We start from the raw sequence: 26,904 nt of genomic DNA on the forward strand, positions 1-26,904 counted from the left end.
CATCATGCATACCAATGCGAGCCATTGTGTATGCACACACAACTTTAAGTTTGCAACTATCCCTCATTTCATTTCACACATCCACACCTTCTACATTTTCATTATTCACAACTATTACAAGACACCTAATCTAAAAATTATATCACGGTAGAGCTTGAGATCACAAGGAGCTACAAACATAGAATAGCTTGTATCAACATTTTTTTAAGGGATTTCAAAAGCCTTGCATCATCGAGCAAAAAGCTCTTTGATCATCATTGAGGCCGTGTATTTTCAACGAATATGTGCACTAAATAATTTTCTATGAGCAAATTATTACATTTGATGGAACTTGGGAGGATATAATTGAGGACATCAAAAGCACTATCGAACTCAAAACAAGATTTAGAAACCCCTTTGTTTATTTGAAAATAGGCACAAATTATCTTTGTAGGGACATGCTCTTGTTACTATTAGATTGTATGCATATACATTGTGTTAGAAGACTTCCTCTTCATCGGAAGGACTTCAAAAGCATTAAAATACATAAAAACGATATCTTGTAAGTACAAGGAGGTGGAGTTAAAACTCAAGAAGAGGAAAGTGGTGATCTTTTAACAAAGGAAAAGAATAGCGGTGACTAAGTGCTCTACGTACCTATGATTTGATTCTTTTGGCCCACACAATTTACCATGAGAAAGATTGTTGAGGCTCACCTTATTAAGGCATATAGCTCTCTTGCACAATTGGAAAGAGAATGTTTCCAAACCTATTTCAAGATCCTTAATCAAACTTTGACCAAAAAGTCCTCCCAAAACCTATATTTTGTTGAAGGACTACACAAGGATTGATAAATAGCAAATCATGTTCTCTAAGCTCATTGAGAGCAAGTCAAATGATATCATCGTCACACTTCAACAAAGATGCAATAATACAGGTTCTGTTTTTTTTTTTTAACAAAAACATGCCTCAAATTTTGCATATAAAACTTTGTATGAGAAGGTTGTCAAAGGCATCATACATGGACCAATTCTTACATATACCATTCATGGGTCATTCAAAGACCTAAGTATTAACAAAAGACATGTCACATGCCAATCTGAGATGTGAGAGAAGGCTACATGGATCCCAACATCTTCCAAGAAGCGATATCAAAATGCCCGATACTAAAAGATCTAAGAGAGACCATTTTGTTCTAAGAAGTCCAAACAAAGATGCATGGACCCCTCCAAAAGATGCATGTCCTTGAGGCAACAACTCCAAAAGATGACCCTTTGACTTCTAGAGAGAGCACTTGTAAACCACACACTCAGCGCATTTATCTTTCGCAATGCAAAGGATAACAAGAAGCGAGGTAGGAAAAACATACAAATTCCCCAAGATAACTTCCATGTGTGCTGATTAAAGCTGTTTTGACAACTATGAAGCCACCCCACTTGTAATAAGATAGAGGATGCCCCTCGCCATGAGAATCCAAAGACAAGTCGGTAAAATAACTACATAGCTCAATGCATAAAGTAAGCCCTTGTAGCATTTTGAATCAACATATATGCACACCCATGCGTGCGTGAGAAAGAAAGATATATTTAATGAACATCAGCTATAGACCCCCAGGGTCTATGAGACCAAAAAGTAGTGCATGTGATCTATGTATAAACTAGGAGTCATGAACATGGAAAAAGAAGGAAAAAACAACCTATCTACTAGAACAGGTGTACCACATGGATCCCCCATGTACAATAATACAAGTATGTGCAATCATGTGGGAAAGAGGAAAGGGAAGAGGAGGGAGGGGAGGAGAGGGAGGGAGGGAAACCACAAGGGTAGATAAGATAATTGTATGTACATCCACAATGCATTGGCATATTAACATGAAAAAAATAAGACCACACTTCGGGAGAAATGCATGCGTGTATCAAGCAACAAGATTGTGGGCAATAACTTCCCGCACCATTTTTCAGAGGCTTAAAAATGGTCGACAAGCATACTACACACGTCAAATATAGCACACGGCCTTACTTTACTTCCGTGCTTACCATGTAAGGCAAATAGCACACAATATTCACAGCCGCCATTGCAATACCTAGACGAAAATACACCAACATTCTCAATCTCTAGAGGCAATGTCTCCTACATGACCACCATCCCTCTTATTTTTATCGCCAAAGCCAAGATGAAAAGAAAACAATTTGTAGTTGTCTGCTGGTTGAATGCTTGAAACACAAACATCCTCCTCTTGCAGTCTAACTAAAAAGGCTAGCCTCCTACAAAAGCAGGATAGTTGAATTAGTTCTTTACCTCATAAAGCCACTTTACAAATGGGGCAATTTGCCTGCCGCTCCAGCCATGCATCAATACACTGTCAAGGAGCCATTGACAATATTTCCATCAGTAAAATATCCTCTTTAGATTTCTTCTACCAATCTGTAGGAGGAGAAATGCAACAACCTGCTGGTGGAACCCATGCATACAAGGAAGCCGGCGAACAACATCATCCACAACTGGAGTCTCAAGACAAATGGAGCAGATCTCCTCATAAACATCTGTGGGCTGTTCACAAAGCAGATGACCTGTCAGATTGCATTCTTCCCTAGCATATACCACATTCAATGAACCGCTCTAAACACATCTTAAGAATATACATCTTGAGCCTTGACAACCCAAATCTTCCCTCTTCAGAAGGCTTGTGTATGAGTCGCCCATTCTAAATATGGCTGCATTGACATTGGCAGCCCATGGTCACGGTCCTTTAAAGGTCATTAACTCTTCACCCATGCCTAGCGTAAAGGCACACAACGCTATGGCTTCACTTTGTATTTTATTCCTAAAATAAACGAGGTAAGGTTTAACAAACTCTACATGGTATGAAAATTTTAAAATCTCCAAGAAGGAATCATGGACCTGCATAGAAATGCTGGTGTGGCCCATGTTAAGTTCACTGCTCACAGCCTCTATGTGTGCAGATGTGTGTGTGTGCACGTGCGTGGGTCAAAGGTTGTGTTACAATTTGGCCAGCCAACTAGTCCACCAATGCTTTCTAATTATGTATGTACATTGGATTGGCGTCCATGGGAGTTGCATATGCTAGGGATTGATGCCACTCATGTGATGTTGTGGACTTGGCTTTCCGCTGGGACTTGTGCCTGTGTGTACATACCCGGAAATGCCTGGAGGATTGGTGTTCCATTGGGTCTGCTACATCGTGTACTTGCGTCGAACACGTCTATTTTGGTATAGTCTCATGAACGTGGATTGTCCATACCAATGTTGCTTCGCATAGCATCTTTATGTGCTTGCCTGCAATTGAATTTGCATGATGTTTTCATGCTTCCCTGACCAATGTGTAGTTCCGGGTAAGGGGATGCCCACCCATGAACCGTACATGTGAAACTGTCTTCTGATATGGTTATGTGGCATGTGACAAGTAGTAAGTATTGGTCAAAACTTAGCCTTAGGAATTAGCATTAATTTATAAGTGAGTGTATACACACTTCTTTAAGTTTCGGATGACCAAAACTCAATTATAAACTATAACCAGCCCAATGTGTGCACACACTGATGTCCGGAGGCAAACAAAGCTCAATGCCCACCGCCAAACCTTATCCCCTTAGTTCAAAAGGAGCAACCAGCCATGTGTCTTTCCCAACTTGCATCACAAGTCACTTGTCCTCTCCGCCTGACACTCAGGGTGGACATCTCACCATCTCTCTCTTCCCTCTCTCTCTAGAAGTAGGTGCCTCCCTTCATGAGCCTTTTTGGTTGTATTTTCTACACTTTCTCCTTCCCAACTCCATATCCAAGCTTGCTAGTGTGTTTTCCAAGTTTCCAAGAGTATTTCCAAGTGGTATTCACTCCCCTACACACTCCAATGATTGAAATTCAGCAAAACAGTCTTTTCTTGTGTTGTTATTTCTAGTCTTTTGGCTGAAAACCCTAATTTCAGCATTCCTTTCTCAAGTAACAATAGGGGAACCTTTCCCAGGGTTCCCTTCATCCTCTTGAAGACTTTTGTCACGAAGGATCGTGACGGAGTGAAGATTTCAACACTCTAAACGCTTCCATCGCGAAGACTTCCGCTGTCATCGACTCTACTTGCAATTGGAAAGCTTTAATGCTTAATTATGGAAGCAAGTAGTAGGACTCCATGTTCATATACCCTATGTAGTGTTCTCTTGTCCTACGTGCTCTCTGGCAGATTGTTGCTACCATGTGTTGGTGGAACAATAGAGAGCAGATGGTAGGGAACATGGGCACTTAAGAGGGTAGTGAGTGACAACCATATTGTTTGCAATACTGTATTGGTATGGAAATCTGGTCAAAAATACCCATGACAATATGTACTTGATTCTCCCAAAATTAATATACACTATTTGAAGAAGGGGGCCGTTCTGGCTCATTGTGCATTCAACAAATTACATCTTGTATTGTGCTTGTTGTCCATTAAATCTTGGTGTATTTAAGTGTATTGCCCAGCATTGTGTTAAACTAAGCATTCCATACCAACTAGTGGAATTACATTGATATTAGAGCATACGGTTCTCTTTCACTTCTATAGTGAAAGACAATCACCACGAACACTAGCTATCTCTACATTTAGAACACTATGGACAGCTATACATTGAATTTTGAAGATGCCAACACAAGAGACGGGGACAATGAAATGCATGCTTCCAATGCTTTACCAATATCATGCTACAACCAACAAAGAATACTGCATCAAACACTGGCTGACAGCCTCCTATCCTCTCCACAAGGTTCTCCTGCCCAAACCTAGCAGCACAAGCTCCGAAATTAGGTTCTAATCTGGCTCTTTATCCATTGCCCTTCAAGGATTAGCCTTGGGATTAGTCTACACATGTCTTGCACATGACATCCCCCTTTCCTAAACTTGATGATGGGATTCCAACTTCTATTCTTGGATGACTATCATCATCCCATTATCTATGTCATCATTCCATTGTCTATCCACGAAGTCCCAAACCTATCATCCTTCCTAGCAACCTTTTCACTAAAAACCATGCTCGGTCTCCATATCTACTCCAACTCTGATGAAGATCTATGCATCTGTTCCATCCTGTCTCCTATCCCTTCATGCCCTATCCCTGAACACTTTCTCCGGTCTTCTTTTCCTATTTATTGAGTTTGGCACCCTCACACCACCCCTTGGAGGATCATCCTCCCTTGGAACCGTTGCTTAAAAGCCTTTCCTGGTGTGCCCCAAGTGGCACCCGACTCACAAGACTGCCATTCCTCTTTGCTCTTGTGGAACACCACCAACCAACCACCTGGGAACTTCTTCCATGTCTTGTGTTCCTTTCCTTGGACTGCGCACCTTCATCTGGGACTGAATTAGTGTTTAGACTTGCTGAGCCTAATGCTTTGATACCAATGTCACATGCGGAAGCTCTGGGAGTTTTCTTTCAACCCTAAACACCATCTTGGAACATGCTTGATGCCAAACGCATACAGAAGATGGAAAGAAGAGAGAGAAATAGCTCAGTATTAAGTATATTCTATAGTACAAAAAGGTACATCTTGGCTAGCCAATTGGCTGCCCCATCAAAAGGTGGTAAAACACCTAGATCTAAGTCTAAATCTATGACTCAGCTCCTAAAGAGCTAAATGCTCTAACCATGAGCAAGTGTGCCCTTTTTATAGGGCTGGAAACCCTCTATGGACTAGCCGACCTATTGTCAGCCAGGTCCAAGACAAATACTCCAATATCATGCTACAGCTGCCAAGAAAATACTGCATCAAACTGTCACTAGCCTAGACATTTCCCAGTATGAAAGGCGTCTAGTGGACTCCAAGATGTATAAATATTTGGAAAGTACAAGCTTTGGGAATGGGGGATTATCCTGGAATACAAAGGATCACACTCCTAAAATCTAGGAGGGTTGCTATTTTTGGCCCAATTCCGATGTAAATTCTGTTCGCGTCATTACGTCTGGAATTGAGTAAATACCAAGAGTTGCAAGAGTACCTATGACAAGTGGGCTACCAGTTGGGATATTTTTAGAGATAAAGTTTATGGAAAGACCCATCTCTTAGATTGGGACATGTGGCAAGAAAGTGAATCAAAGTGAGACAAGTGGCCTTACACTTGTCAGAAATTGGATCAAAGTGAGACAAGTGCTTTTGCCAGAAGAGGAAGCGAGCCTCGCCGCAGAGGTGGAATGCCTCCAGGTACATTCCACCATCTGCCGTATAGTTGGCACCCGCCCCAACAGAGGGGAGATCCGGGATCTTCTCCATGCCCGCCTTCTTGCAGATGTGGGCAAGATCCTGGACGTTCAGTTACTGGGCCGGGGACACTACCAGATTGAGTTCGAGACAGCCCTGAGCGTGGCCCAGGTACTAGCCATGAGTCCCCTTGACATCAGGGGCGCTCGGGCCTTCTTCAGACATTGGCAGCATGGTTTCGACTCAGCAGCGGCCGAGCAGGGAGAGCGCCTATTCCATGTCAGAGTTTGCTTTCCTGGACTTCGCCGCGAGTACCTTCCGCTCCTTTCCAGGATAGGATCATTGGTGGGCTCCGTGCTTGAGACTGGCCCCACAACAGCTTCAGTGGTGGCTAGAGCAGCTGGCCTTCCTTCGGTCAGAGTTTTGGTTCCTGACATCTCCTCCCTTCCGAAGGTCATTCAGTTACCTAGGATAGGGGGGGGATGGATCGATCAGAGAGTGGAGTTTTCGGGGCTCCCGAACCAGTGTTTTATATGCAGGCAGGTCGGCCACCTGGCCAAGGCCTTCCCTCGCAGGAGACCCCGACCTTCACCGCCGCAGCAAACAGACCTCCGATGGCCCGTCCACAGATGTGGCTCGGCAGGCAGCCTCCGGGACACCTGCTCAGCCCACAGAGACCTCTGATTGGCAGCCTGGACAGGGGCGCCGTAGAGGGAGACAGCCACAGCAGCATGCCCAGAGACCAACGCAGCAGCAGACACAGCCTCAGCATCATTGGGTTCCAGTGAGGAACAACTTTGCTCCCCTCCAGGAGGAGACCCCAACGCAGACTAAGGATCAGGAGATGCCAGCGCCGCCCCCCGCCCCCACCCCCCCCCCCCTCCCCCCCTTCACCTCCACCTCCACTCCCCCCTCCCCCATCCCCCCTCCCGCCTCGCTTCCACCCTCGCCTCCTCCCGTTCCCGCTCCCGCATTTTCAGCGTCTCCTTCCCCACCCCCTTCTCCCCCCCCTCCTCCCCCTCCGCTCGTCTCAGCTCCCCGGGAGGCACTGGCAGTGCCCTGGCGCTCATCACCTGCAGTCCGGTGGGCACTGAGCACCGACCTTGCTCGTGTACCACAGAGGAGACCTACCATGCCGATTTGTGCTTCACGGATATCCTCTATCCGCAATCGGCTGAGTAGTCTCGACACTAGACAGCGCTCGGAGACTTTCGACTACTCCTTTACACGCCTAATTGGAGCGGAGAGCCCCCATGAGCCAGCACCTATCAGAGTTCATGTGGTGATACTTCCAGCCCGAGGGGAGGAGGCACTTGATTCAGCGGTGGCCTTCTCCTTCCCTCTTTGCGGCACTCGCAACCGGGAGTGGACTCTGGATCTTGCTCTTAGTATTTTGCAAACACAGGCAGTTGAGTTTTCTCACCGTGTGAGCGACTTGGAGATTACAGACATGGTAGGCCGACTCTGGGAGTTGGCACATTTCTTTGATACCGGGAGTGCGGATGCCTCCGGGAATCGACACTTGGTGGTTCGCATAGTGGCAGACCTAGCGCGAGACCCTGGCTATGTATGCATACATGAGGATTCTTTCTCCGAGCAAGAGGCAGTCGCTATGGGACACAGCCACTGGCGCTTGGTCCGAGACTCTTGTAGCACACCGGGTGGGCAGATTCGTAGTCGCTCGGATGGGGATTACTCTCCATCCAAGCCACTTGCGAAGGCCCGCCGTATGGTTGAGACAACCTCCACCTCAGCAGGTCATCCATGAGGATCATCTCATGGAATGTACAGGGCCTTGGCGGTGCACACTATGTACGTTATCGTGGTTGCTTGAGGCAAGAGCTTCAGAGATGCCTGGTTGGGGGCAGTATTGATATTCTGATGATGCAGGAGCACCATTTGAGTGAGAGCAGGATTCAGAGATATGGTTCGGTGATGCCTAGATGGGACACTTTTTGGTCTGCAGATTTTGGCCCCTTGGGTGGGCAGGGAGGAGTATGTATGGTCATTGTGGATGCATGGCGGCAGGCCATTGCGGATCGCGGGGTCACTGTGCCTGGTAGAGCGCAGTATGTTATTCTGAGGATGCACTATGAGCACATTGGTGTGCTCAATGTCTATGCGCCCAATCATGCTAGTGTCAGAGCAGAGTTTTGGACCCTTGTTACAGATGCATTGCCCGAGGCCGCACATTGGTGTGTTGGGGGAGACTTCAACATGCTTGAGGACCCGGCCGATAGGGTGGGAGGCAGTCATGTTACAGTGCACGGCACGGAGCTTGCAGCTTGGGAGCGATTTTGTATGACACTGCGGATCACTGATGCATGGCAGCATGAGGCTTTCTCCCGTTCTCAAGACAGTCTTAGTTTTTCTCGGTCAGATCGCCGGCAGGGAGGGACTAATCTATCACGGATTGATCGCTTCTATGTGGGCAACAAGTTCGGGGAGCGTGGTGGCTCCATTGGCATTCTCGCTGGCACCTCTTTCTCAGACCATGCGCCAGTTATTTTGACTCTTGAGGAGAGGACACGGGAGACCAGCTTGTAGTTGAGGATCCCAGAGAGGATACTTATAGACCCCTGTCTTTTTGAGGACATTGAGAGGATATGGCAGGATAGCCAGAGCCCTGACGTGGATGCAGCAGGCCAGTGTGCCCAGGGGCTCATCGAGCTCAGCTCTTTTTTGCACGCTACAGCCTTGACACGGCTGGGAGAGACACGAGAGCGGGAGCGTCGCTTGAGACGTAGCCTTGCTTCGCTCCAGCGCCTTCAGGAGCAGAAACCTACATGTGAGTGGGTGGCGTCCCAGCTGAGTCAAGCACGCCAGGAGGTTAGAGAGGCAGAGGAACAGAGACACGAGTTTTACTATCATCGCCAGGCCTCTCAGCGGACTCAGCTTGGTGATAGAGTGACTGGGGGGTTTTTTGAGATCACCGGACCCCGCCATGCTCGAGCAGGAGTACGCCAGCTCAGGAGGCAAGACGGATCATTAGCCACTGAGCCCGAGGAGATTAGAGCTATTGCAACTGAGTTCTACAGAGACCAGCTTTCAGCGGAGCCAGCCACGGAGACACGTGATGCTTGCAGACAGACTGTGTGGACCCATGTGCAGAGGAGGGTCACAGATCGTATGCGCACAGCTTTGGGTGAGCCCCTTTCAGAGGATGAGCTTGGTGAGGCTTTGAGGGCCCTCCTGCGCCATAGTTGCCCTGGGGAGGATGGATTGATGCCTGCCTTTTTTATGCGCTATTGGGACCTTTTGGGGCCAGGCCTCCGCAGGGGTTTTCAGCATGTTTTGGACACTGGGGTGATGCCACAGAGTTTTTCAGAGGGCTTGATCTTTCTTATCCCCAAGGGGGAGTGTCAGATGATATTCGGCAGTGGAGGCCTATTACGATCCTCAATACTGTCTACAAGGTCCTAGCCAAGGCCTTGTGTTTGAGGATCCAGCCCTTCCTTGGGGATTTGATTCATGCTACCCATAGAGGATTTGTCAAGGAGCGCAGTATCCTTGACAACATTTTCACCTTCTGGGAGGCGACGGCCCGAGCTAGATTTCTCGGCGAGGACTTGGTCGTTATGCTTCTCGATTTTGAGAAGGCATACAATAGAGTCGACTGGGTTTTTCTGGAGGGCACTATGCTCCGCCTGGGTTTTGAGCCAGACTGGATTCGAGGGGTGGCGGCTCTATATTCCACACCTCGTAGCCAGGTGTTGATGGTGGCAGGAGGACGGGGGCCGAGTGTTGAGCTGACCAGATCAGTCCGTCAGGGATGCCCTCTCGCTCCGTTCCTTTTTCTTTTCTTTGATCGAGCGATCTTGCGACGCCAGGCCTTCCACACCACTTGGCGCAGCGGCCCTTTCTATACTCTACACACGGGTACCCCCCGCTGGCACTACAGGCCACCTGTTTGGATTTTCCCCCCTCCTATTGTATGATATAGCCTCTCAGTTATTTGTACTTTTCTGCACCTAGGGAGAGTCTCCCTAGCTGCCTTGATTGGATCTCTGCTCTGCCTTCTTATGAGCAGGAGAGGGTTTGTAGCCCATTGGGCTTTTTTCTTTTTATAACTAATGAAAGGATCTTTTCATGGAAAAAAAAAATTGCTTCCACATCGTGAGGACATGAATGATTGCTAGAAGCTCTTTCTCATAAACCTGCAAGTGAAGTTCCACATGTTGCACTCGACGGCTTTCATATGCAACACCATGTCCTTCTTGGTTTAATACGGCACCAATACAATCTCTAGATGCATCACATTCAACGGAGAATGATTTATGCAAATCTGGCACAATCAAAACCGGTCCAAACATGATGGCTTGTTTTAAACCATGAAAAGCCTTCTTTTGTACATTACTCCATTGAAAAATTGCCTTCTTCTTGGTGAGATCATGTAATGGCTAAGCAATTTCAGCAAAGTGCTTAATGAAGCGTGGGTAATACGAGCATAATCCCACAAAACTTCGAATTTCATGTACCGTACGCAACTCTGGCCAATCCTTGATTGCCTGCAACTTGACCGGGTCCATGCGTACGCCTTCCTTAGATACAATGTGACCAAGATAGTGAATTTCCGATAAGAAGAATTCGCTCTTCTTACCATTAATGTAGAGCTTGTGACTACGAAGCTCTTCAAACACAATAGCCAAGTGCTCGCTGTGTTGTTCCTCATCTTTGGAAAACACAATGATATCATCAAAGTAAGTTCTAGTAAACTGTCTATGCTTCCTGAAAATCATGTCCATCATCCGATTGAACATGGTCAATGCATTGGTAAGTCCAAACGGCACTACCAAGGACTCATAAAGTCCAAATTGCGTTCAGAAAGCACTTTTATGTACATCCTGCGGTGCCACTCGTATTTGATGGTAGCCGCTCTTGAGATCAATTCGACTAAAAGAAGCTACAACTTCCAACTTGTCAAGAATGTCATCAATGCACGGAATAGGAAATATGTTCTTTATAGTAACCTTGTTAAGGACATGATAATCGACGCACATCATGTATGTTCCATCTTTCTTTTGCACCCATAACACAAGTGAACAATAGGGAGATGAGTTGGGTTGTATCAACCCTTTCTCAAGCAAGTCATTTACCTACGCCATAATCTCTTCTTGCTGGCTAGCACTTACCCTATATGGAGGTCAGTTGGGCAGTGTGCTACCAAGTATCACATCAATACGGTGGTCTTCGAGACGCTCAGATGGTAATTCACCACGCAGCGCTTCGCGAAAACAATCACTATAGCAATACAGGAACTCTACTCGCTCTCGAGTTAGTTGATCAACATTCACTCTTTCATGCTCAGCACACTCTTACAAAAACCAAGTAGAAACAAGCTGCTTTCTTTATTACCTTATTGACCTATACATGACTAACAATAGGTATGGTACTTCCTAGAGTGCCAGCATCTATAACAATCTCTCTACCTCTATGCATGAACAAGATTTTCTTTTCTTTGTAAGATTTCTTTGGCTCAATACGAGCATGCCATGGCATTCCCAGCAAAAACATCACAACCAATGAGAGGAGCAACCATAAGGCGCTCGTGATCAAGGTAGCCCTGTATGTGAATGCGGAGCTTGCCAATGATTGGCCTCCTTTATCCTCAAAAGCTGCATATACATCCATTTGAGTGCCATAATTTGATACATCCAATCCTATTGCGGCAGCGATATGCACAGAAATGAAATTGTCTGTGGATGCATCATCAAAAAGAAACAGTGCGGGTTGATCTTTTAGCTGTCCCCATGCTTTACATATGAGTCTTTCAGTGGAAGTATGTCCTGTATTTCCCAATACATCTGGCACAGCATTTACATGAGGATTTTCGGTGCCACTATCTGCATTTTTCAGGTTTCGTGGGCACCCATAATACAAGTGATCTTTACTTCCACATCCAAAACATTTGCCCTCACGTGCATACTCAATCCTTTGCTGTTTTGACAGCCCATGATCATTGTGTTTGCCCCATGGCTTCTTGAATGGACGTTCCTTTGTACCCTGGGCATCTTCTGATCACTTTTTAAGGGCTGTCCGCCCTTTTTCTGGTCAAAACCAACCCTCTTTTTGCCTTGAAAGAATCTAAAATTGGCTTAGATTTATCATGTTTTATATGCAATGTCTCTGCCACGGTAGCCAAATGCGTTAACTGCCGAAGGGTTTGGTTTGGGTACACTTCAAGGCTCTCTTGAATGATCGGATGCAACCCAGACTCAAACTTTCTTTTCTTCTCTTTATCAAAGAATGTCATGAAAGGGGTAACTTTCAACAGTACCTTCCAATATTTGGCGATGTAAGTCTGCACCGACTCCCCTTCTTCCTGTTTCAGCCAATCCCATTCTTTGTGCACATTTTCAACAAACTTCGGTGGTAAGAATTGATCATAAAACTAAGTTTTGAATTCAGCCCATGTGTGGTCGAAGAGTTTGGTCATCCACCAATAACTAGCTCTATCTCTTAGATGCATACCCACGTGTCTCAGTTTAGACTTCTTTGAAAGACTTCATTGCAAAAAGCTACCTCAAACTGTCAAATAAAAGCATGAGCTTCGGTAACTTCCAACTTCCCAAAGAATTTCTCAAATTTGATGTCCTTATCCCCTGACTTAAACTCTTTGGCTTTCTTCTTTGAATGAGATCTACCATGCCCATCAGGTTTAGCCATAGGGGACTCTCTTTCCACTATCCCGAGCATCACTCGTAGATCGGATGGAATCATCATGAAGAGAACGCTCTCGGCATGAAGCAACATGATAAGGATGAGATATGGCCTCTTCTGAATCATCAGAATTAGCATGTGCTTCCCAGCGAGAAACCTTTCTTCCACTGGAGTCCTTGGATACATCCCTTTGTCCTCTTAGATAAGACTTGGCCAATTCACAAGGATCTTTATATCCCATCTTTGCTGCAATGGCCTCAAAGGCTGCATCATTTGGAGAAAGTTTCCTTTTTGTACTCAAGACTTTTTGCACATCTAGATCCTTTCTCAAAGATCTCCACTGCATAGTCTCATCATGGTATCGTCTAACTTGGCGCCTCAAGGCCTCCAACTCAAACCTTACATCAACAAGATTTGTATGTCCAGTACCAGCAATCTCTCCTGCATTTGCCATCTCTTGCTCAGGAGGAGTATAAGCAATTCCAACAAATCCCTCGGCATGTGCCCTCTCCTACCCAAGAGACTCAGCTTGAGTGCCCATGTTATCTCTTCCATATGCTTAGCCAAGAAAAATATTGTATGCCCAAAAATAGTCCTTTCTCAAGCAGAGAAAGAAGCCTTTACTCTAATAAAAATGTCACAAGCAGGCACGTGTAATACGAAAAACCAATGGCCCGAATCACAGCATACATTCAACATACATCTCAAACATAAGCATGAATCAATACATCTGTCACATACATCATGTACATATACAACTTGAAACCAAATATGATAATCTTGCACATGACACAGCACTAGGGGCCGAAGTTGGGCTAGGGCCCCCCTGAGGTATCTTTATTACCAAAAGAGTAATCTCTTGTACAAGATGTAAGTGCCCAGGAGTTCCACTTCTCTGATGGCACCAGATTTATCCAAATCTGTGTAAAACAAAGCAATACAAGCTCTTGGTCACCAACCAGAGCAAGGCACCAACTGCCCAATAGAGAATACAAATCCTCGGTCACCAACCAAGGCCAAAGCAGTCACCAACTGCTGTCCAAAAAAAGCCCTCGGTCATCAACCAGGGGGCCAACACAGTCACCAACTGTTGTCCAATGAAACCAAGTCCTTGGTCACCAACCTGGGCTTAACAGTCACCAACTGTTCCTTAGTTTCACGGCTGTCCACACGATTGTGCAATTCAGCAGCTCCAAACACGCCAAAACAGCACTTAGACCAATTGCTTTGCATCCCATGAAGCTGCGTTGAAGCCTAGCACAACCTGTGTCTATTCCATCTCAAGGAAACCCATGAAGTATGGCTGAGATTTGCTGTAATTCAGTACAGCCAGCCAAAAGAGAAGCAGTAGAGGAAGTCGACCAGCTTTAGGGAGCAATTATGCAACTCCACTAGCCCCTGTAGTATATACATCCCGGCCAGTACTAGAGAGAAGAGGAAACGTTGTCGGTCAGCCCTGTAGCTGATGTTTCAACAGTCGACCAGCCACATATTCACTGTTCCATGAGTCGGCCAACTGTCTGGCAACAATAGATGGGAGTCGGCCAGCCACACAAGCCTCTTCCTTCTTGTTCAATGGCCCTATATTCCCTAGAGATGCAGTAGACCAGCTCTCTCGGCTGCCCTTCCTTGCTCCACACCCCAAGCACCCAAAAAAGCAACTCGTGTCTGGCAAAAATAGCCCCCACGGTCACTTATAGCAACTTGTGGGTTTCTGGTCCATGCCCAAACCTAAAAATTGGTCCCAGTTCATTAAAATAGTCCAACCTAATGTGAACTCTCTTATTTGTCCGCCCAAACTTTAATGAATGTGAACCTGCAACCATAGACTTTAGTAAACAAAGAAATAATAATTAAATAAGGTTGAGTGTGCACACTTAACACCTGACGCGCGTCCACGCGCATTGGGGAACACCTGACGCACGTCCACAGGGTGTCCAGGCATCCCCGATGCCCATGGACATTCACAAGAAAAATACCATGCAATGTCCAGGCAAACAAAACAAGTCACACATGCAAGTTCACTTCACAAGCAAATGCTTTGTGCACAATGATCTGGATTAAATCTCCCAACTTGCCATCTTGTACACAAAAACTGTCACGACCATGGGCTCTACCCATGCTGGATCCAAATGTTGTACTCACTAGAGCCATTGCCCTTGCATGAGCCCAACTAACTCACCAAGATCACCAACCCTTCCATGAGTTAACATACTCACTGAACAAAGTCACCAACTCTTTCATGAGTTTATGAAGACACTAGGGTCACCAACCCTTGCATGAATGCATAACTACAGTAAGTCAGAGTCACCAACTCTTCTTACTGACTTAGAGTCACCAACTCTAATCACTTATTAAAGTCACCAACTCTTACACGAGTGAATCCATCATGCTCCAGAAAATCCTTTCGCATGGCACAGATCTCTGGAGGATTGTGACAGTACCAACCATTGTACCAGCCCTTGTACCTACTATACCAGCCACTGTACTTGTTGTATCAACCACTACACCTATTGTACCAACCATTGTACCTACTGTACCAGTGCATGTTATTGTTATACCGGCTGAATGGAGAGCCGAACTTGCAGTACCAGCTCTATTGCATGAAGACCCATGGTTTTTGGGGAAGAATCAATACCCACACGGAGGTATATGGATTATATTGTTGGCTTGGCATTTTTACAACATGTGTACCGGCTGAATTTTATGGTTACCTCGTGTTGGGCTGAGTTATGGCATTTGTATATGGATAATATGGCATGTCCCGTTAGGAGAGCAAGGCCCTGAAAGAAAGTGAAGCACATAGAAAACACAGATGTAGGCCCAGGTACAAGACCTGTAAATGCTGGAAACGGATGTTTATTGTGCTGAAAACTCAGCACGAGGGAAGCCCTGTACAATGATAAGAAGCAAAAGCAGCTGCTAATGACCTCAACAGGATGCGAAAGAATGAGATGAAATGGGGAAAAGGGGGACAGCCCTTATATGCTCCCAAGGAGAGTTGGTCGGCCAGCTGTAGCAGGCCAACAGCTCCACAATAGCATAAAAATGCTATAAAAGCATCAAAAATAGGAAAAAAATACCTAAATAAATATGCACATGTAGGGCCTCATAAATGGCCAGTACAAGCATGAAAATGATGCAGGAGACCAACACCTCCTCTTCAGCGCCAGAGGATCCGTCCAATACCAACACACTAAAGTAAGAACTCCAAAAGTAGCCGAAGTTCGGTCCGAGGGATCCTTTGGTTGATCAATGTCTTGTAAAGCATATAAGACTGAAAAGGATCGACGAACACTGGACGACGAAGAACACTGCCTCCTCTCAAATCGAAAGGAAGAGGTACAAGTTGCAATAATGGACACATCCAAAGCAGGTGATGTAAAAGCAGTATCGGTATCAATCCAAAAGAAGTTGTTCTCAAGAAAGGGAACCACTAGTAGCTCCAAGGAGAATGGTACCTCCTCTGTATCTACAACAAGTACCGGTACCGTAGTAGACTCCTCCTCTGAAGAAGAAGAAACAACTGTAGGTACTGGTGAAGTAGGAGTCGATGACACCAAAATGCCTGGAGAAGAGCTAGGAACAACCACCAATACAGCAGTCACCGGAGAAACCGCAGAGGTAGCAACTCCAAAATCCACCAAAGGTACTCTAAATGAAAATATTATCTAGGATAAAGATTCTCCAACAACAGGAGAAAGATGATCTTGAGACGATAAATCCTCCGCTGGAGAAGGAGGAAATGAAGTAACCTTTGGCACAAGAGGATCATCAGGGATAACTGAATCTGCTAGGGTTGAAGTCTGAACCAAAATAGACTCTAAAATACTGGAAGTAACCACCAATGAGAATTCCATAGAACCCTCTGAAGATGCCTCCTTTGGAACATAAGAAGCGGAATCCTCCTCTGAAAGCATATCTTTCAGCATAGGAGGGGAACCTAGAGAAATATCATCAACACCATGGAGAGGGTAGGCATGATCATCTACAATGTTAACTGAAATAAATCAGTGGATGATACTCAACCTCATCCGATGTGAAGTGAGGGGAGGGTTTCCAAAAGCCATTACCACCAAGAATCCAAACCTCCTCAACAAAGACTAGAAGAGAGGGTGGGTGGGAGATCCAGGCACTGGAGAAGAAACTGTACAAGGAGCAGCAGGAGAGAAATCTCCTGAAGACATGTCCTCTGACAAGAAACCTTCTCTTAAGAAAGGGGTTAAATAAAAAAATCAGCAAATCCTCCTCTCAGGCTGAGCACAGCAAGAGGGAGGGTGGGTAAACTGAAAGGAGAGGAAGAAGGAAGATCTCTACAAGCTGTAGATCCCTATCCTCAACACCTAGAAGAGGGCTTCAACAATCCAATCATTAGAAAAATCAGCAATTATTGCTAAAAATTCAGAAATACAACAATCCCAAGCGTCAGATGAAGAAAACGCAGCAATCTTGAGGAAACCTCTCCTCCCGAAAGAAAACGCAACACTTTCCACGCTAAAATCTACGAAAAACCAAGCAAACTGTCAAAGCCTCTGCTCCAAAACAAAAAATGCAGCTCTCTTCTGCTTACATGTCAACATTTTTCTCTGATACCATGAAAGAAAGTGAAGCAAATAGAAAACACAGATGTAGGCTCAAGTACAAGACCTGCAAATGTTGGAAACTGATGTTTATTGCTGAAAACTGAGCACGAGGGAAGCCCGTAGGTGCTTTACAATAATAAGAAGCAGAAGCAACTGCTAATGACCTCAACAGGATGCAAAAGAATGAGATGAAATGGAGGAAAGGGGAACAGTCCTTATATACTCTCCAGGACAGTTGGTCGGCCAGCTGTAGAAGCCGACAGCTCCACAATAGCATAAAAATGCTATAAAAGCATAAAACATAAGGAAAAAATATCTAAATAAATATACACATGCAGGGCCTCATAAATGGCCAGTACAAGCATGAAAATGATGGAGTATACTATCTGGAGATGATATATTCCAACAAACCCAACCATTTGTCTTTCCCAACTTGCACCACAAGTCACTTGTCCTCTCTCCCTAACACCCAGGGTGGACATCTCAACATCTCTCTCTCTAGAAGTAGGCGCCTCCCTTCATGAGGCTTTTTGACTGGTTTTTGTGCACTTTCTCCTTCCCAACTCCATATCCAATCTTGCTATGTGTTTTTCAAGTTTCCAAGAGTGATTCCATGTGGTATTCACTCTCCTATACACTCTCAATGACTGAAATTCAACAAAAAAGTCCTTTCTTTTGTTGTAATTTCTAGTCTTTTGGCTGAAAACCCTGATTTCAAAATTTCTTTTTCAAGTTGAACATTAGGGGAAGCTTTCCCAAGGTTCCCTTCATCCTCTTGAAGACTTTTGTCGCGAAGGATCGCGACAGATTGAAGATTTCAACCCTCCAAATGCTTCCATTGCAAAGACTTCCGTTGTCATCGACTCTACTTGCAATTGGTAAGCTTTAATGCTTAATTATGGAAGCAAGCAAGTAGCAGGAGGGAGGAGCACCATTCCATGTTCACATACCCTATGTAGTGTTCTCTTGTCCTCCGTGCTCTCTTGTAGATTGTTGCCACCATGTGTTAATGGAACAATAGAGAGCAAATGGTAGGGAACATGGGCACTTGAGAGAGTAGTGTGAATTGTAGATCTTCACCAACAACCATACTACTTACAATACTGTATTCATATGCATTGGTATGGAAATCTAGTCAAAAATGCCCATGACACTATGTACTTGATTCTCCCAAGATTAATATATGCTATTTGACAGAGGAGCCGGCTGTTCCGGCTCATTGTGCATCTCTTGTCAATTCAACAAATTACATCTTGTATTGTGCTTATTGTCCATTAAATCTTGGTGTATTTAAGTCTATTGATCAGCATTGTGTTCAACCAAGCATTCCACACCGACCAGTGGAATTACAAGTTGGATGAAGACAAACACTTCATATAGTTTGCTTCACAAATACATTAACCTTAAGGGTCAAAAGCCTTAACACTAGATTAGGCACTGCTTGCTTCCTTTATCCACTCTTTTGGTCAAAAACATCTCAGTGACATACATATACAGACACCCCCAACCTACCAAACAAAAAAAAAACAAAGGAAAACTTGTCACATTGATTTGTCGAAACCCAAGTTTACAAATGGAGACTAAATTTTACCTTGATTACAGAAATAGGTAGCTGCTCTATTTTGTTATAGGAAGCACCATTACAAGCATGATTGGTATCATCCAAAGCAAGCAGCATTTCATAGTCATTTCTGGTAGCAAATCAAGCGATCATAAGCATAGTTTTACTGATTTGATTTATGGTTATGAAGCACAAAGCTTTCAAAACTTACTCATTAAAGTCACGGTCAATTTGGGCCAACATCGGGAAGCTTCCTTGAGATACCGTCTCCATAGCTGCCAGAAACCCTAGCCTCTGCAAAAATGTAGTTAGCTAATGAAACTAAGGATGATAGAATGTTATAGCCCTAGTAATTACTATGTCACACATGTATGTAGTCATGCATGTATGTATGCATGTATGCATGTGGTACGTATGTCATGTATGTGTATATATTTGTTTATGTACGTGTGTACATATGTATGTGTATGTATGTACATACATGCTAATGTGCATGTGTACATATGTGTGTATGATTGGCATGATGCTTTTAGAAGCCTAAATAAATAGATGCCTTACTGTATCCAAATCTACTCCTTCTGGAAAATGAAATAAACTTTCATTAACATTCACTGCCCTTCCTCCAAGCTGACGGCCTCTCATCACGTGTTGATTACTTCTTCTTTGAAGATTTCTCAGTATCCGCATCCTTGAGGAAGAAGGAGCAGGTCTAGCTGAGAGAGGCCGAGCAGGTGGCAGAACTCCCTGCAATTCCCTCCTAGCAGTTTGCACTGCTGCTGATGCATTTGTCTGGACAAAGGATTGATACAACCAAATTACCCATGCTAACCTTCCATACTATGGTTCCAACTGTACATTGAATACATGCCTAACAGTTTTAAAAACTGCAAGTTGAGCATCATTCTGATACCATTAACCCATAGAATTATTTAGCTGCAGTCTTTCACATAAGCAAGATGTTTGAGCACAATACATACAGCATGAAAAGACGGTTGAGCTCTATGTTGCAAACTTTTTGCGTTCTCTTCTTCCTGGAGCATTTGTGCAAGTTGAGCATCAGCATCATTCTGGTACCATTAGACCATAAAAATATTTAGCGGCAGTCTTTCATTTTAAAGTAATCTAATCATACTTCCACAGTTGATTTAACAAGGCATTTCCCTTTCTTTGTTCCATGATGAGCTAAGAAATGCATGAAGCAAGTCTAGGTTGTACTAACATGACTAGCCACAAAAATGTAAAAACACCAATCCTCACACATAGCATAGACTCCAAGTGGTACATCTCCACTATGTATAAAGATATGTCCACCTTACTGGACATGTAAGTGAACAGCTAAACTAAGTTCCTATCAATCTGCTGTAATGACGCACTAAAGAGCATGTAAAAAGGTAGAAAACAGCAACCAGCAATAGGAACACTACTAGTCATCATGTCACACACACACACACATTCTTGAAGCCATCGTTTCACCTTGCTCTAGGCACACACAAGCACCCTTGTCAAGCAAATGCAAGAAAGAACAGAATTCTACACTGACTGCTTCAACTAAAGAACAGAGACAAGAAAAGCTAGAAAACGTCAACCAGTTATAGAATCACAAAGGTCATGTGCTCAAAACACACGCATATCCCCGTGCATGCGCATGAACAGTAGCTCCTCGAGCAAATGCAAGAATAGGCATAAAAAAGAATGGGAAAAATCATGATAAAAGTTTTTTTAAAATCCCCAATTGCCCACTAACAACAATGGAAGCGAGTCTGCTGCTTCTTTTGATGTAATATTATCATCTTTTTTCCTACTGCAGGCCCCTTGACTGAAGTCTTCTGAAGAAGCATGCTGGACAAAATGATAATATTAAGGAAACTCTCTTTAAAGGAGAACAAGGATGTTAAGAAAAGCTCACCAGGGAAGGACTTCCTCCACCAGCTTCGAGACTATAATCTTCTTGTAGAAACTTTGCCAACATTTCATCTTGTTCAATCTGTCTTGCTGTCTCTGGAATCTTGAAATCCTTATTGACACCTAAGCTCCTTGGAGATTCCCAATCATCCACCTCAATAGGCCTTCGCATTCCTCCAAAAGAGGTCCCATTTGCACTGCGACCACTAACCATTCGCGGAGGCCTAAACCTTTGACGACTTTTAGTTGGATCGATCAACGAAGAGCGTTTCTGTTTGGATGGCAGCAGCCCTTCTGGTTGTGATGAAATATGCCCCATCAACTGGCAGTCTGGACCAGTGGTCACCGATGGTTCACCACCTCTACCATGAGACTCTACAGCAGGTGCAAGTATGCCTTCATTTTTTGGCAAAAGTCTGGTAGTATCTTCCTTCCCTGAGGAAGAGGCCCCTAAAGAGCCTTTGTTCAGCTGAGCATCCCCCAAAACATCATCTGGCTCACTTTGCAATGCAGTTGCCTTCTCACAGGACTCCATCCCACTATCTGTTTTTCCTGCCGGCAAGGAAGTTCTTAGACTTACCCTACTGGGCTCCGATCTAAGTGTCAGTCTTATACTTGATACTGAACTCTCCTCTTCAGAAGGCATTTGATGTAGATTGCTTTGACTAGACAGTGTGGGCAGCCTATGGGTCCGGCTTGTGCGACAATGCTGCCTTTTAAAAGCCGGGAATTCTGGCCTCTCTGCTGATCCACTGTCCAAAGCAAACGCTGATCTTTTCACATTTTGCAATGGACTGTCCACTGTCAAGTCGACAACATCTCTGATTGGGAACTCAGTTTCTTTTCCTTTGACTGCCTTAGTGACCTCTTTAGATGCTGACACAGGAAAGGTATCAGAGCTAGTGAGTCCTGTCATAGCTCCGGCACTTGAGCCTGAACCTGACGTTGTATCTAAGTGGCCAGGTCTGAAACGGTATACTCTTCCAACTCGTACATGGTAATCCTTGCCATCATTGTTCTGATTCAAAGCTGAAGGCGGCCTCCCCAGCTGCCGTTCTTCCACTGTGATATGTTGTCCTTGGATTCCCACAGGAGATACGCCTGCTTGTAAGTCAACCATGTCTTTTCCTTGAAGACCTATGGTGCTGCTTCACCTCACCAGATATGGGCTCAAACCTTTGTCAGGGTTATCATTGCAGCTTGTGAATAAGCACAAAAACCTTTAATGGATTTACTTTCCTAGGCCAACATTCAATGCAATCAAGAAGAGAATACAAACCTGCAACTGTGACCAGTAGTAGAATTGAAAAATATAAATTTTCTTAGCATTCACCATTAACTCGAGCAGAGCAAGCAACTAGCAAGTAATATTTGAACATAAACAATAGGGGACCAAATAGCAACGCTACATCATCAAAGCATGTTCCTGGATTCATCTAGGTACACACACACACACACACATATATACATACATACATACATACATATATATATATATTGTCATGTGCATAAAGTGCCATGGACATTCTCAGATGCTGGTCCAGAAGAGGCAGCCAAGAAAAAGAGTATAAGAACCAGATAGAACCAGGATTATGGAGCACAGAGTGCAGATTGGCTAGTGTGGATTTGGAGAAGACCAGGATGCTGTCGGCTGCATGAAAGGGTGCTGTCGGCTGCATGAAAGGGTACTGTCAGCTGCTTCTAGGAGACGTCGGCTGAACCAGAGACCAAGGCGGCTGAAGGAGCATCATGACATGGCAAGGCGGCTGCAAAACGTAGCATTTTATGATTTACTTCACTATTCCCAAGGGCCTATAAAAGGCACTCAAGGCTCATCATTGTATTCATTCATTCCTTTATGGGGATGGGTCCTTAGGGTCCAAGTAGGGACTAGATTTTGGGTGTTTATCACCTTTTGTATGAGGCAGCCTAGAGCTGTGGACAAAGTACCTTTTTGTACTATATGATATATACTGAATTTCCAGCCATGTCTCTCTCTCTCTCTACTCTTTCTTCATGTCTGCGTTTTGCATCAGCATGTTCTCAGGAGTGTTTAGGGCTGAAAGAAGACCCCCAGAGCTTCCACGTGTTACATTGATATCAGAGCATTAGACTCAGCAAAGCTTAACACTGAATCAATCCCATATGATGGTGTACAGGTCCAAGGTACAGGAAAGTACACGGATACGAAGCCCAAGGCAAGGAACACAGAATCGGGAAGAGCTCCCAAGAGGTTTGTTGGTGGTGTTCCACACAGCCAGAGGAGATGACAGTCCTGTGAGCCAGATAGGTTCTCGGGCAACGGTCCCAAGGGAGGATTATCCTCCAAGGGGTGATGTGAGAGTGCCAGACTCATTTCTCAGGAATGAAGACCAAGACAGTGTTCAGAGTCAGGGCAGGAATGGATTGGGGGCTGGAGGGAACAGATGCATAGATATTAATCTGAGTCAGAGTGGTTTTGGAGACCGAGCCGGGTTTTCACAGAAAAGGGTTGCCAGGGATGGATGGATGACAGAGGGACTTCGGGAAAAGATTGGAATGATGACAATCATCCAAGAACAGGTTGGATTCCCGTCATCAAGTTTAGCAGAGGGGGATGTCATGTGCATAAAGTGCCATGGACATTCTCAGATGCTGGTCCTAAAGAGGCAGCCAGAAAAAGAGTATAAGAACCGGATAGAACCAGGATTATGGAGCACAGAGTGCAGATTGGCTGGTGACCACGATGCTGTCGGCTGCATGAAAGGGTACTGTCAGCTGCTTCCAGGAGACGTCGGCTGAACCAGAGACCTGAACCAGAGACCAAGGCGGCTAAAGAAGCATCATGACATGGCAAGACGGCTGCAAAACGTAGCATTTTATGATTTATTAGCCAGTCGGCTGGCCGGCTGCTGGTCGGCCAGCACTTCACTATTCCAGCAGTCGGCCAACACTTCACTATTCCCAAGGGCCTATAAAAGGCACTCAAGGCTCATCATTGTATTCATTCATTAATTTATGGGGATGGGTCCTTAGGGTCCAAGTAGGGACTAGATTTTGGGTGTTTATCACCTTTTGTATGAGGCAGCCTAGGGCTGTGGACAAAGTACCTTTTTGTACTGTATGATATATACTGAATTTCCAGCCATGTCTCTCTCTCTCTCTCTACTCTTTCTTCATGTCTGCGTTTTGCATCAGCATGTTCTCAGGAGTGTTTAGGGCTGAAAGAAGACCCCCAGAGCTTCCGCGTGTTACATATATATATATATATATATGTGTGCATATATATATATATGTGTGCATATATATATATGTGTGCATATATATATATATATATATATATATGTGTATATATATATATGTGTATATATATATATGTGTATATATATATATATATATATATATATATAAGTGCTCAAACACCATGCATCACTTACAAACATAGAGACGAAGCCTTCCCTATCAATATGTAATGTTGATGCAAATGTGTTACCAGCAATGCTTCATACAATGCTACAATCAAATGAACACCAGATATTTTTTTCTTTCATTTTCTTGCTAATAATTTAGAGTTTTCCATGTTTTGAAACCCCCATATCCAATACTTTCTTAGAATGTAATATTCATACCCAAGATACTATGATGAAGCCAGTTACCATTTTTTTACATACCTACTTGTACTGTCACACATGTTTAGAACTGGTACCAGTCTTTTTTCTCAGTTCTTTTTCCATGGATTAGCATTATCATGGAACTATGTATCACTTTTTGGTCTCTATACCCTTTGGGTCTTTTGAGGACGTTAAAATCTCTCTCTCTCTCTCTCTCTCTCTCTCTCTCTCTCTCTCTCTCTCTCTCTCTCTCTCTCTCTCTCTCTCTCTCTCTCTCTCTGCGCCTTCTGTTCACTGCTACCCACTAGCCCCCTGCGCCTTCTCTTCGTTGCGCTGGCTGCCCCCCTTTCCCCACCCACCCTTGCTGAGGCCCCCAAGGCAGCAACATAACTCTCTCTCTCTCTCCTCCCTGCCTGTGGGAAGGACTGCATAGTGATATGGAGGAATGGCCCCGAGTCTCCAAGAGAAACTCGAGGCCCTCGAGACGGCAATGAAGGCACTAATCAAGGAGAACAAGAAGACATCCGATTCCAACCTCAATGAGGTGGAGAACAAACTACACCGGCACATCATGGCTCTCGAAGCACGGGTCACGAACCTCGAACAAGAGAACACGGCACTCAAGGAGGAGGTGAGTGCATTGAAAGTGGAAATGGCAACCATCAAGAATACTGAGAAGGAAGAAGGGGAGATCAATGACAACACTCTCACGGCCATCAAAGAAGAGATCTCCAAGGAGATCACAAAGGACATGGAGGGAAAACTCGAAGCCAAGCAGTCAAGATGGGTTGAGGTGGTGAAGAAGAACATCCGTCAAGAAGTGAGGGAGGAGACTCAAAGGGAAGAACACCAAATCATTCACACCACCATTGAGGAGGAGAAGATGAGGCATGCCCGCCGCCTCAACATTCGAGTCACAGGTATAGCCGAGATACCCGACTCCACTCCCGAGAAAGATGGACAGCTTGTATGCATGAAGCTCGGCTACAGGGAAGAGCACCCTCTCCCCTTCACCAAAGCATGGAGAGCCGGGAAAGACTCAACACGCAAGCGAGCCCTCATCCTACAGTTTGCAGGAGAGACGGAGAGGGTCACCTTCATGAGGAAGAGGGTCATACTACGAGGTTTAGAGGGAGCTCCTATTTTCTTGGATGATGATCTCACGAGGATGCAGCTTGAGCATAGGAGAGCTTGCATGCCACGAGTCTTACACGCGAGGAGAGAAGGCAAGAAGGCCTTCTATCAAGATGGTCGGGTCATCATTGATGGCCGGCCCATGGGCCCATGGATTAGCGGTTTGGGGCCTATGGGACACAGACCACGCCACTAACAGAGATACACATGGCAGTATGGAACTGTAATGGTTTACTATGGGTGCAGCCTGGACGACTGGAGCATGTTATGGTGGGGAGAGACATCATACTTCCGACAGAGACACATCAGAGCCCAGAGAGAGGGCTACCTCGAGTAGAGGGATTCCAGTGGGAGTCAGCATACAGGAGGACCACATGCCAGGGTACCTCGAGAGGGTCAGGGGGAGTAGCAGTTCTATTCAGACGGGAGCTACAGGGGAGACTGAGAGTGGTAGCACAAGATCCAGAGGCCAGATACATGTGGATCAGCTTACATCTCTCACAGGACAGGGTTATATACATAGCTCTATGTTACTTTCCTCCATCAGGATCCTCCTATGTCATTACAGAGGACATGCCACAGGAGGAGGAGACAGGAGCCTCGCCATACACTTGTCTGTCAGAGGAGATTATGCATTATTCTACACTAGGGGAAGTATTTCTTACGGGCCACTTCAATGCCCACACACAGTGCAGACAGTGTGAGGTGTATGACTATGATGACATGGAGATCCTCCACCCTGTGGATCCAGAGGAGATAGGGGCTAGTCGGGCATCAGAGGACACTGGACCAGACAGAGGACATTATGGGGACCACTTACTAGAGTTGGGAGCCAGGCATCGTCTCGTTATTTATAACGGGATGCTACAGTGGCCGGGATCAGGAGGGCTGGCATGCTTCCCACATGGGGGTCATACACGGACCGGAGGCACGGTGGTAGACTACATTATGGGGTCTTTGGAGGCATCACAGCTTGTCACCTCATTCTCCATTCCACCTCGTCCTATTGGGGCAGATCATACATACTTGGCATTTTCACTAGCCGGATCACCAGCCCCCCACATACCGACGCCACACACTACCATCTACTTCACACATGACATGGCAGACATACACACTGGCAGAGTAGAGGATGGGCTCCCACTCATGGATCCCCTGGCACCTATGGATACCATTACAACCCAGCTAGCATCACTCCTACACACAGCTGCATTACAGAGCTTCCCACATCGTGTCCACTCAAGAGAGCCTGCGAGCTCTGGGACTATGCCCCAGGACAGATGGTATGATGACGAGTGCAGAGCCCTATACT

General features: G+C 45.1%; 1 protein-coding gene across 7 annotated transcripts in view; it reads right to left on the reverse strand.

The window, feature by feature from the left end:
* Positions 1 to 549: 549 nt before the first annotated feature.
* The window catches only part of LOC147625740 (uncharacterized), a 37,891-nt gene continuing 11,536 nt past the window's right edge, over positions 550 to 26,904 (reverse strand). For 2 of the 7 annotated variants that reach the window (XM_086817278.1, XM_086817279.1), the window contains 7 exons: positions 20,873 to 22,044; positions 19,944 to 20,033; positions 19,525 to 19,755; positions 19,178 to 19,260; positions 18,997 to 19,096; positions 2,428 to 2,529; positions 1,821 to 2,338 (listed from right to left, as the gene is read on the reverse strand). In XM_086817278.1, coding sequence (XP_086673404.1) covers positions 2,279 to 2,338; positions 2,428 to 2,529; positions 18,997 to 19,096; positions 19,178 to 19,260; positions 19,525 to 19,755; positions 19,944 to 20,033; positions 20,873 to 21,988 — 1,782 coding nt within the window. In that variant the 5' untranslated portion in view covers positions 21,989 to 22,044 and the 3' untranslated portion in view covers positions 1,821 to 2,278. Of the gene's footprint in view, positions 749 to 1,820; positions 2,339 to 2,427; positions 2,530 to 18,996; positions 19,097 to 19,177; positions 19,261 to 19,524; positions 19,756 to 19,943; positions 20,034 to 20,872; positions 22,149 to 26,904 lie in introns of those variants that run through there. The other 5 variants (XM_086817281.1, XM_086817280.1, XM_086817276.1 and 2 more) reach the window with 5 other exon arrangements.

The sequence above is a fragment of the Cibotium barometz genome, chromosome 23, assembly GCF_041138505.1.
Source record: "Cibotium barometz isolate CiBa-2024 chromosome 23, ASM4113850v1, whole genome shotgun sequence".
Lineage (NCBI taxonomy): Eukaryota > Viridiplantae > Streptophyta > Polypodiopsida > Cyatheales > Cibotiaceae > Cibotium > Cibotium barometz.